Source organism: Lepus europaeus, unplaced genomic scaffold (assembly GCF_033115175.1).
Source record: "Lepus europaeus isolate LE1 unplaced genomic scaffold, mLepTim1.pri SCAFFOLD_254, whole genome shotgun sequence".
NCBI classification, from domain to species: domain Eukaryota; kingdom Metazoa; phylum Chordata; class Mammalia; order Lagomorpha; family Leporidae; genus Lepus; species Lepus europaeus.
The window spans coordinates 163,865-176,205 of record NW_026909137.1 but is presented as its reverse complement, the minus strand read 5'-3'; the positions used below and the strand labels follow the sequence as shown (position 1 = coordinate 176,205).

The 12,341-nt window shown below is 40.1% G+C and overlaps 1 protein-coding gene across 1 annotated transcript; it reads right to left on the bottom strand.

The window, feature by feature from the left end:
• Nucleotides 1-9,557: 9,557 nt before the first annotated feature.
• Nucleotides 9,558-11,969, bottom strand: LOC133754628 (general transcription and DNA repair factor IIH helicase subunit XPB-like). Its single transcript, XM_062185048.1, has one exon. It carries the CDS (start codon nt 11,895-11,897, stop codon nt 9,741-9,743), a length of 2,157 nt encoding a protein of 718 aa, XP_062041032.1. The 5' UTR covers nt 11,898-11,969; the 3' UTR covers nt 9,558-9,740.
• Nucleotides 11,970-12,341: the final 372 nt, after the last annotated feature.

Below are 12,341 nucleotides of genomic sequence, written 5' to 3'. Positions count from 1 at the left end.
TCACTTTCCTGACTGTTTCTTTTGAAGTACAGAAACTTCTCAATTTGATGCAATCCCAAAAGTTAATTTTGGTTTTCACTGCCTGTGCTGTTGGAGTATTTTCCAGGAAGTCTTTGCCTGTGCCTATATCTTGCAGGGTTTCTCCAATGCTCTCTAATAATTTGATGGTTTCGGGTCGTAGATTTAAGTCTTTAATCCATGTTGAGTGAATTTTTGTGTAAGGTGATAGGTATGGGTCTTGCTTCAAGCTTCTGCATGTGGAAATCCAATTTTCCCAGCACCATTTATTGAATAGGCTGTCCTTATTCCAGGGATTAGATTTGGATCTTTGGTCAAATATAAGTTGGCTGTAGATGTTTGGATTGATTTCTGGTGTTTCTATTCTGTTCCATTGGTCTATCCATCTGTTTCTGTACCAGTACCATGCTGTTTTGATAACAACTGCCCTGTAGTATGTCCTAAAATCAGGTATTGTGATGCCTCCGGCTTTGTTTTTGTTGTACAGGATTGCTTTGGCTATTCGAGGTCTTCTGTGTCTCCATATGAATTTCAGCATCATTTTTTCCAGATCTGAGAAGAAGGTCTTTGGGATCTTGATGGGTATTGCATTGAATGTATAAATTGCTTTTGGGAGAATAGACATTTTGATGATATTGATTCTTCCGATCCATGAGCATGGAAGATTTCTCCATTTTTTGGTATCCTCTTCTATTTCTTTCTGTAAGGTTTTGTAGTTTTCATCGTAGAGATCTTTAACGTCTTTGGTTAAGTTTATTCCAAGGTATTTGATTGTTTTTGTAGCTATTGTGAATGGGATTGATTTTAGAAGTTCTTCCTCAGCCGTGGCATTGCCTGTGTATACAAAGGCTGTTGATTTTTGTGCATTGATTTTATATCCTGCTACTTTGCCAAACTCTTCGATGAGTTCCAGCAGTCTCTTAGTAGAGTTCTTTGGGTCCCCTAAATAAAGAATCATATCATCTGCAAAGAGGGATAGTTTGAGTTCGTCCTTCCCGATTTGTATCCCTTTAATTTCTTTTTCTTGCCTAATAGCTCTGGCCAAAACTTCCAGAACTATATTGAATAGCAGTGGTGAGAGAGGGCATCCCTGTCTGGTACCAGATTTCAGTGGAAATGCTTCCAACTTTTCCCCATTCAATAGGATGTTGGCCGTGGGTTTTTCATATATTGCTTTGATTGTATTAAGGAATGTTCCTTCCATACCCAGTTTGCTTAGAGTTTTCATCATGAAAGGGTGTTGTATTTTATCAAATGCTTTCTCTGCGTCTATTGAGAGAATCATATGGTTTTTCTTCTGCAGTCTGTTAATGTAGTGTATTACGTTGATTGTTTTGCGAATGTTGAACCATCCCTGCATACCGGGGATGAATCCCACTTGGTCTGGGTGGATGATCTTTCTGATGTGTTGTTGCATTCTATTGGCCAGAATTTTATTGAGGATTTTTGCATCTATGTTCATCAGGGATATTGGTCTGTAATTCTCTTTCAATGTTGCGTCTCTTTCTGGCTTAGGAATTAAGGTGATGGTGGCTTCATAGAAAGAATTTGGGAGGATTCCCTCTTTTTCGATTGCTCTGAATAGTTTGAGGAGAATTGGAGTTAGTTCTTCTCTAAATGTCTGGTAGAACTCAGCAGTGAATCCATCTGGTCCTGGGCTTTTCTTTGTTGGGAGGGCCTTTATTACTGCTTCAATTTCTGTGTCAGTTATTGGTCTGTTTAGGTTTTCTATGTCTTCCTGGCTCAATTTAGGGAGGTTGTATGTGTCCAAGAATCTTTCCATTTCTGATAGATTTCCCTGTTTGCTGGCATACAGGTCCTTGTAGTAATTTCTGATGATTCTTTTTATTTCTGTGGCGTCTGTTGTTATGTTTCCCATTTCATCTCTGATCCTATTGATTTGGGTCTTTTCTCTTCTTTTTTTAGTTAGTTGGGCCAATGGAGTGTCAATTTTGTTTATTTTTTCAAAAAACCAGCTCCTCGTTTGGCTGATTTTTTGTAATGTTTTTTTGGATTCAATCCTGTTGATTTCTTCTCTGATTTTAATTATTTCTCTTCTCCTACTGGGTTTGGGTTTGGTTTGCTGCAGATTTTCTAGATCCTTGAGATGACTTGAAAGCTCATCTATTTGGTGCCTTTCCAATTTCTTGATGTAGGCACCTATTGATATAAACTTTCCTCTTAACACTGCTTTTGTTGTATCCCATAGGTTTTGGTATGTTGTTCTGTTATCCTCATTTACTTCCAGAAAATTCTTGATTTCTCTTTTAATTTCTTCTATGACCCATTGTTCATTCAGGAGCATGTTGTTCAATCTCCATGTGTTTGCACGTGCTCTAGGGATTCCTGAGTTGCCAATTTCCAATTTCATTCCTTTGTGGTCTGAGAAGCTGCATGGTATGATTCTTATTCTTTTGAATTTGCTGAGACTTGCTTTTTTTTTTTTTTCAATGCTTTTTTATTGGGGAACTTTTTATTTTGAGCTTGGGTACAGTAACTGGTTCCACATGGAGACACCAGCTCTACACATTTATATTTTCTAGGGTGAAAGCTAGAGGATCTGCTGCAAACAAATATGATATTTCTGTTTATATAGATGACATTTCATGCACTTGCCTAACAAAAAGACTTTGCTTTTCTCCAAAACCATTTTAACTGTGATTTCTTTGGTTCATTGCATATGAATTCCACACCACTTTGTCCGGCTATGACTGGATTAAAACAGAAATATCCTTTTGTGTTTTGGCTAGCTCAATCTGAAATATTGTGAAAGCCTCTGTGTTTGTGTTTTCTGGGTATTATCTATGGACTTTATTGTTTTGAATATTTTTATCAGGGATCATTTAATTTTGTACCGTAGAAACACTAATTTGTTCATCATGGGGACACCAGCTCTACACATTCATATTTTCCATGGAGACTGCTAGAGGAACTACGCAAACAAACATGATATTTCTGTTTGTATAGATGACATTTTATGCACTTGCCTAATGAAAAGACTTTGCTTTTTCCAAAACCATTTTTCTGTGATTTTCTCGGTACACTTCATATGAATTGCACACAAGTTTTTCCGGATATGACTGGATAATACCGGAAATATCCAGTATTGTTTTTGCTAACTCAATCCGAATTATTGTGAAAGCCTCTGTGTTTGTGTTTTCTGGATATTATCAATGGACATTATTTTTTTCAATGCTTTTTTATCGGGGAACTTTTTATTTTGAGCTTGGATACAGTAATTGGTTCCACATGGAGACACCAGCTGAACATATTCGTATTTTCTAGGGAGAAAGCTAGAGGAACTGCGACAAACAAACATGATATTTCTCTTTGTATAGATGATATTTTATGCACTTGCCTAACGAAAAGACTTTGCTTTTCTCCAAAATCCTTTTTACTGTGATTTTTTTTGGTTCATTGCATACAAATTCCACACCACTTTGTCCGGAAATGACTGGATGAAAACAGAAATATCCCGTTGTGTTTTGGCTAACGCAATCCGAAATATTGTGTAAGCCTCTGTGTTTGAGTTTTCTGGGTATTACCGATGGACTTTATTGTTTTGAATATTTTATCAGGGAACATTTAAATTTGTACCGTAGAAACACTAATTGGTTCATCATGGGTACACCAGCTCCACACATTCGTATTTTTTAGGGAGAAATCTAGAGGAACTGCGGCAATGAAACATGATAATTCATGATAATTCTGTTTGTATCGATGACATTTTATGCACTTGCCTAATGAAAAGACTTTGCTTTTCCCAAAACAATTTTTACTGTGATTTTTTTGGTTCATTGCATACGAATTCCACACCACTTTGTCCGGATATGACTGGATGAAACCAGAAATATCTGGTTTGGTTTTGGCTAACTCACTCCCAGATATTGCTACATCCTCAGTGTTCTTGCTTTCCTGATATTATCTACGGATTTTATTGTTTTGAATGTTTTGTATCAATGAGCATTTAATTTTGTACCGTGGAAACACTAATTGTTTCCACATGGAGACACCAGCTCTACACATTCGTATTTTCTAGGGAGAAAGCTAGAGGAACTGCGGCAAAGAAACACGGTATTTCTGTTTGTATAGATGACATTTTATGCTCTTGCCTAACAAAAAGACTTTGCTTTTCTCCAACACCATTTTTACTGTGATTTTCTCGGTCCATTGCATACGAATTCCACACCAGTTTGTCCGGATATGACTGTAGGAAACCAGAAATATCGGCTGTGTTTTGGCTAACTCAATCCGAAATATTGCTACGGACTCTGAGTTTGTGTTTTCTGGATATTATCGATGGACTTATTGTTTTGAATATTTTTATCATGGAACATTTAATTTTGTACCGTTGAAACACTAATTGTTTCCACATGGAGACACCAGCTCTACACATTCGTATTTTCTAGGGAGAAAGCTAGAGGAACTGCGGCAAAGAAACACGGTATTTCTGTTTGTATAGATGACATTTTATGCAGTTGCCTAACGAAACGACTTTGCTTTTCTTGAAACCATTTTTACTGTGATTTTCTCCGTCCATTGCATACGAATTCCACACCAGTTTGTCCGTATATGACTGGTTGAAACCGGAAATATCTGGTTTTGTTTTGGCTAACTCACTCCCAGATATTGCTACATCCTCAGTGTTCTTGGATTCCTGATATTATCTATGGACTTTATTGTTTTGAATGTTTTGTAACAGGGAACATTTAATTTTGTACCGTTGAAACACTAATTGTTTCCACATGGAGACACCAGCTCTGCACATTCGTATTTTCTAGGGAGAAAGCTAGAGCAACTGCGACAAACAAACATGATATTTCTGTTTGTATAGATGACATTTTATGCTCTTGCCTAATGAAAAGACTTTCCTTTTCCCCAAAACAATTTTTACTGTGATTTTCTCGGTCCATTACATACGAATTCCACACCAGTTTGTCCAGATATGACTGGATGAAACCGGAAATATCCGGTTTTATTTTCGATAACTCAATCCGAAATATTGTGAAAGCCCATGTGGTTTTGTTTTCTGCATATTATCGAAGGACTTTATTGTTTTGAATGTTTTTATCAGGGAAGATTTAATTTTGTACCGTTGAAACACTAAGTGGTTCATAATTGGAAAACCAGCTCTACACATTCATATTTTCTAGGGAGAAAGCTGGAGGAACTGCTGCAAAGAAACATGATATTTCCGTTTGTATAGATGACATTTTATGCACTTGCCTAATGAAAAGACTTTTCTTTTCTCCAAAACCATATGTACTGTGATTTTCTCGGTCCATTGCATACGAATTCCACACCAGTTTGTCCGGATATGACTGGATGAAACCGGAAATATCCGGTTTTTTTTTGGCTAACACAATCCGCAATATTGCTGCAGACTCTGTGTTTGTGTTTTTTGGATATTATCGATGGACTTTATTGTTTTGAATGTTTTTATCAGGGAACATTTAATTTTGTACCATTGCAACTCCAATTGGTTCACAATGGGAGAACCAGCACTACACAATTGTATTTTCTTGGGAGATTGCTAGAGGAACGGCGGCAAACAAACATGATATTTCTGTTTGTATAGATGACATTTGATGCACTTGCCTAACGAAACGACTTTGCTTTTCTCCAAAAGTATTTCTACTGTGATTTTCTCGGTCCATTGCATATGAATTCCACAACAGTTTTTACGGATATGACTGGATGAAACCAGAAATATCCGGCTGTTTTTTGGCTAACACAATCCGAAATATTGCTACAGACTCTGTGTTTGTGTTTTCTGGATATTATCGATGGACTTATTGATTTGAATGTTTTTATCAGGGAACATTTAAATTTGTACCGTTGAAACACTAATTGTTTCCACATGGAGACATATTGCCACAGCCCCTGTTTTTGTGTTTTCTGGATATTATCAACAGACTTTATTTTTTTGAATGTTTTTATCGGGGAACATTTTATTTTGTGCTTGGATATAGTAATTATTTCTACAAGGAGACACCAGCTGAACATATTCGTATTTTCTAGGGAGACAGCTAGAGGAACTGCGGCAAACAAACATGATATTTCTGTTTGTATAGATGAGATTTTATGCACTTGCCTAATGAAAAGACTTTGCTTTCCTCCAAAACCATTTTTACTGTGAATATCTCAGTCCATTGCATATGAATTCCACACCAGTTTACCGGATACGACTGGATGTAACCGGAAATATCCGGTTTTGTTTTGGCTAACTCAAACCCAGATATTGCTACAGCCTCTGTGTTTGTGTATTCCTGATATTATCCACGGACTTTATTTTTTGAATGTTTTTTATCAGGGAACATTTAATTTTGTGCTTGGAGACACTAATTGGTTCCACATGGAGGCACCAGCTCTACACATTCGTATTTTCTAGGGAGACAGCTAGAGGAACTACGACAAACAAACATGATATTTCTGTTCGTATAGATAAAATTTTATGCACTTGCCTAACAAAAAGACTTTTCTTTTCTCCAAAACCATTTGTACTGTGATTTTCTCGGTCCATTGCATAGGAATTCCAGACCACTTTGTCCTTATATGACTGGTTAAAACTGGAAATTCCTGTTGTGTTTTGGCTAACTCAATCCCAGATATTACTACAGTCTCTGTGTTTCTGCATTCCTGATATTATCCACAGATTTTATTGTTTTGAATGTTTTTTTTATCAGGGAACATTTAATTTTGATCTTGGAAACACTAATTGGTTCCACATGGAGACACCAGCTCTACACATTCGCATTTTCTAGGGTGCAAGCTAGAGGAATTGCGACAAACAAACATGATATTTCTGTTTGTATAGATGACATTTTATGCACTTGCCTAACGAAAAGACTTTGCTATTATCCAAAACTATTTTTAATGCGATTTTCTCTGTCATTTGCATACGAATTCCACACCACTTTGTCGGGATATGACTGGATGAACCCGGAAATATCCGGTTGTGTTTTGGCTAACTCAATCCGAAATATTGTGAAAGCCTCTGTGTTTGTACATCCCTGATATTATCAACGGACTTTAGTTTTTTCAATGTTTTTTATCAGGGAACATTTTATTTTGAGCTTGGATACAGTAGTTCGTTCCACATGGAGACACCAGCTGAACATATTCTTATTTTCTAGGGAGAAAGCTAGAGGAACTGTGGGAAACAAACATGATATTTCTGTTTGTATAGATGAGATTTTATGCACTTGCCTAACGGAAAGACTTTGCTTTTCTCCAAAACCATTTTTACTGTGAATATCTCCGTCCATTGCATACGAATTCCACACCAGTTTACCGGATATGACTGGATGTAACCGGAAATATCCGGTTTTGTTTTGGCTAACTCAAACCCAGATTTTGCTACAGCCTCTGTGTTTGAGTATTCCTGATATTATACACGGACTTTATTGTTTTGAATATTTTTTATCAGGGAACATTTAATTTTGTGCTTGGAATCACTAATTGGTTCCACATGGAGACACCAGCTCTACACATTCGTATTTTCTAGGGAGAAAGCTAGAGGAACTGCGGCAAATAAGCATAATATTTCTGTTTGTATAGATGACATTTTATGAACTTGCCTAACGAAAAGACTTTGCTTTTCTCCAAAACCATTTTTACTGTGAATATCTCGGTCCATTGCATATGAATTCCACACCAGTTTACTGGATATGACTGGAAGAAACCGGAAATATCTGGTTTTGTTTTGGCTGACTCAAACCCAGATATTGCTACAGCCTCTGTGTTTGTGTTTTCTGGATATTATCCATGGACTCTATTGTTTTGAATGATTTTTATCGAGGAACATTTTATTTTGAGCTTGGAATCACTAATTGGTTCCACATGGAGACACCAGCTCTACACATTCGTATTTTCTAGGGAGACAGCTAGAGGAACTGCGCCAAACAAACATGATCTTTCTGTTTTTATCGATGACATTTTATGCACTTGCCTAACGAAAAGACTTTGCTTTTCTCCAAAACCTTTTTTACTGTGATTTTCTCTGTCCATTGCATTCGAATTCCACACCACTTTGTCCTTATATGACTGGATGAAAACAGAAATATCCAGTTTTGTTTTGCCTAACTCAATCCGAAATATTGTGAAAACCTCTGTGTTTGTTTATTCCTGATATTATCCACGGACTTTATTTTTTGAATGTTTTTATCAGGGAACATTTAATTTTGTACCGTTGAAACACTAATTTGTTCATCAATGGGACACCAGCTCTACACATTCATATTTTCTAGGGAGACAGCTAGAGGAACTGCGGCAAACAAACATGATATTTCTGTTTGTATAGATAACATTTTATGCACTTGCCTAACGAAAAGACTTTGCTATTCTCCAAAACTATTTTTACTGCGATTTTCTCGGTCCATTGCATACGAATACCACACCACTTTGTCCGGATATGACTGGATGAACCCAGAAATATCTGGTTGTGTTTTGGCTAACTCAATCCGAAATATTGTGAAAGCCTCTGTGTTTGTGTATCCCTGATATTATCCACGGACTTTATTTTTGAATGTTTTTTATCAGGGAACCTTTAATTCTGTGCTTGGAATCACTGATTGGTTCCACATGGAGACACCAGCTCTACACAGTCGTATTTTCTAGGGAGACAGCTAGAGGAACTGCGACAAACAAACATGATATTTCTGTTTGTATAGATGACATTTTATGCACTTGCCTTTCTAAAAGACTTTGCTTTTCTCCAAAAACATTTTTACTGTGATTTTTTTTTAGTTCACTGCATAAGAATTCGACACCACTTTGTCCGGATATGACTGGATTGAACCTTAATATCCAATTGTGTTTTGGCTAACTCAATCCGAAATATGTGAAAGCCTCTGTGTTTGTGTTTTCTGGATATTATCGATGGACTTTATTGTTTTGAATGTTTTTATCAGGGAACATTTAATTTTGTACCATTGAAACACTAATTGGTTCATCATGGGAATCCCAGCTCTACACATTCATATTTTGCAGGGAGAAAGCTAGAGGAACTGCAGCAAACAAACATGATATTACTGTTTGTATAGATGATATTTTATGCACTTGCCTAACTTAACGACTTTGCTTTTCTCAAAAACCATTTTTACTGTGAATATCTCGGTCCATTGCATACGAATTCCATACCAGTTTACCAGATATGACTGGAAGAAACCGGAAATATCCGGTTTGTTTTGGCTAACTCAATCCCAAATATTGCCACAGCCCCTGTGTTTCTGTTCTGGATATTATCAAAAGACTTTATTTTTTTGAATGTTTTTTATCGGGGAACATTTTATTTTGTGCTTGGATACAGTAATTATTTCTACAAGGAGACACAAGCTAAATATATTCGTATTTTCTAGGGAGACAGCTAGAGGAACTGCGGCAAACAAACATGATAATTCTATTTGTATAGATGTATAGTTTTTTTTTTGTTTGTTTGTTTTTTTTGCAAACTGTTCCGTTTATGCTTTAGGAGAACAGAAGATAAATACACCTTACACATTACAAATTTGTATATACAGGAAAGACCCATGCCCCATTTGTCTAAACAGTCTGCTTAGTTTTTAAGCCCTGATGAGCACATGGGCAGAACACACAGCAGGTGGCAGACCCGGGTTGGCTCAGCTGGGCTCACTGCACGACAGCACGTGGATATGGGCTCAAGATCCCTGCCCAGTGTGGGAGCCAGGGGTCGGGGTTCAGCCAGCTAGGCTGCGAGGGCATCACTTCCTGAAGCGCTTGAAGAGGGGGTGCACGTGTTTGGCGGTGGCCTTGCTCCGGGATGAGTGGTATTCCATGTACACCGTGTCCTCGGCCCCGGACATAGAACTCATGGTGCCGAAGCGGCGTGACGCCTGGCTGGACTTGGAGCCGAATTCTCCAGCCACCACCTCTTCCTCAGCGTCCAGGTCGGTGGCTGCCAGCACCTTCTGTAACAGCTGCTGCTGCTCCTCTTTAGTGGAAAACGCCAGATCTTCCTCCTCCATGCCCACTAGCTTTGTGATCACCTTGAAGCTATAACCCTGATCTACCAAGAACCTCTGGCGCTTGGTAGAGTAAGCCATTTCCTGTGTGTCCTGGGACACCAGCGAGTAGAAGAAGGCGTTGTACTCCTCTGCAACCATGCCTTTTTTAGCTCGGAGCACCCGCCCTAGCCTCTGTGCCTCCTGCCGCCTGGAGCCACCGTGGGATGAGATCTGAATGAGGACATTTGCTTCTGGTAGGTCAAACGATGTGTCACCTACCTTGGATATGAAGATGGTGTTGATTTTGGGATTGTGCTTGAAATTCTGGAGAATCTGCATCCTTTCCCCCTGGGATGTGGGTCCATAAATATAGGGTTTGTTCAGACGAATGGCGTACTCCTTCAGAGCAAACACATTGTCAGCAAACACAATAATCTTGTCATTCCTCCTTTCATGAAACTTGATCAGAAACTGACAAGCCCTGAACTTGTTGGGGTTCATGGTGTACAGCAAGATTCGTTTCTTGGTTTTGATTGCCACATACTCCCGGTAAAATTCGGGTGACATTGGGCACCAAACCTCAGCACACTGGACTTTGGCGATGTAGCCGTTGTTCTCCAGCTCCATCCAGTTGGCTACATAGAGCTTAGGCCCGATCAGAAAATTTAAGTCGACAATCTTGTCATCTTCCCGGACGAGGGTTGCGGTCAAGCCCAGCTTGCAGTGGGCCTGCACGATGGTGAGCACCCGGCGGAACATCTTGGCTGGTATTGTGTGCACCTCATCCAGGATCATGAGGCCCCACTCCTGGGTTTTGAGCCACTCCATGACACGCTCAGCCTCCCAGGACCTTTTGGTGGTGTGGCCCAGCATGGAGTAAGTGCTAATGGCAACGGAGCAGCCTATGGGCTTGTCCTTGGCATCAGAGGTGAAGCGGTAAATCTGGCTGTCATCGATGGTGGACCACATCTTGAACTGGGCTTTCCACTGTTCCACAGACACAGCCGAGTTCCCCAGCACCAGACAGCGTTTTCTGACGGTGCACGCAGCTGTCACGCCAACCAGGGATTTCCCAGCACCGCAAGGAAGAACAATGACCCCAGAACGCGCACGCCCATTGCCAAACATCTCCCGCAAGCTCTTCTCCTGGTAGGGTCTGAGGACAGCTGTGGGTTTCAGATCAAAGTTGATATCAGGGTTGACAGAATCATTCCGGAAGTCGTATTCGGCCAACAGAGGGTACTCCAGGTGGATGCAACGCTTCTGGAGCTCCTCAATCATTTCCTGTTTGACTTCAAAGGACACTGTCTGTGTCTCTTCCTCCTCTTCCTCATCCTTGTCCATTTGCTCATAGAAATCAAACAGGTCCGTAGGGATGTCAGATTTACCCTGTGGATCTGTCGCCCGGGAGGTGGAGGGCTCGCCGCCACCTTCAACAGTCTTAGAGATAGCAGATTTGCTCGTGAAAGTCTCTGTGATGAGCTCTGTGGCCTCCCCCTCAGAGTTCCTCAGGCGGCATTCCCGGATCACTGGGTCCTGAAGAAGATGCTGGATTACATCGGGGTGTGAGCTTTCAACAAAGTACCTGTTATGCTTCAGGACCAGCTTGACCTTCCCATAGCTAACCGTACACAGCTTAATAAACTGCATGATTCCATCAGGGACTCCAGTCTTGCTGAGCTTCCTGAGGTACTCAGTGATGTCACTGGTTTGCAGCCCAACGCTGACAGCTGCATACAGGGAGTAGGCAGTTAGCTTGTACTCATGCACGTGGGTTGGCCGGCACACCGGCTCGGCAATAGCCACCAGGAAGTCTTGGGCATATTTGTAAACTGGAGAGAAGGCTTCCAAGAAGATGTGGCCATCAGGAGCCACCCAGAGGGGCCTGGAAGCGTGGTCGTCCTTGAGAGGCATCTGCAGCCTGTAGTCCTTGGCCCCGTATTCGTCCACTTTGGTGCCCGACTCGTCCACCTGCTTCCCGGCCGCTGAGGGGAACAAAGGGCAGGTGCAGGCTGAGGGCTGTGGTAACAACGAGGAATTCATTAGACAGTACATCCATTGATGGAGCTCCCTGTGGTCCACCTGCGAGAATCTGGGAGGTGGCTGTGTGCCCCCGGACCGCCGCGCCCCGCCCACTGCATGTCCCCTTCGGCCACCCAGCACAGTTCATAGAACTCATGTCTTTTCAGATACTTTTTGATAGTTTTTTTATATAATGAAATCCTTATTCTATTTATAACTTAAAAATAATAAGCCACTATAAATGAATTCCTTAAAGTAATATATTTGTTCTCTTTCGCTATTTCTACTTCTCATTACTTTTTAGCTATAACATTGGTAAACTGATTCTTATTAATC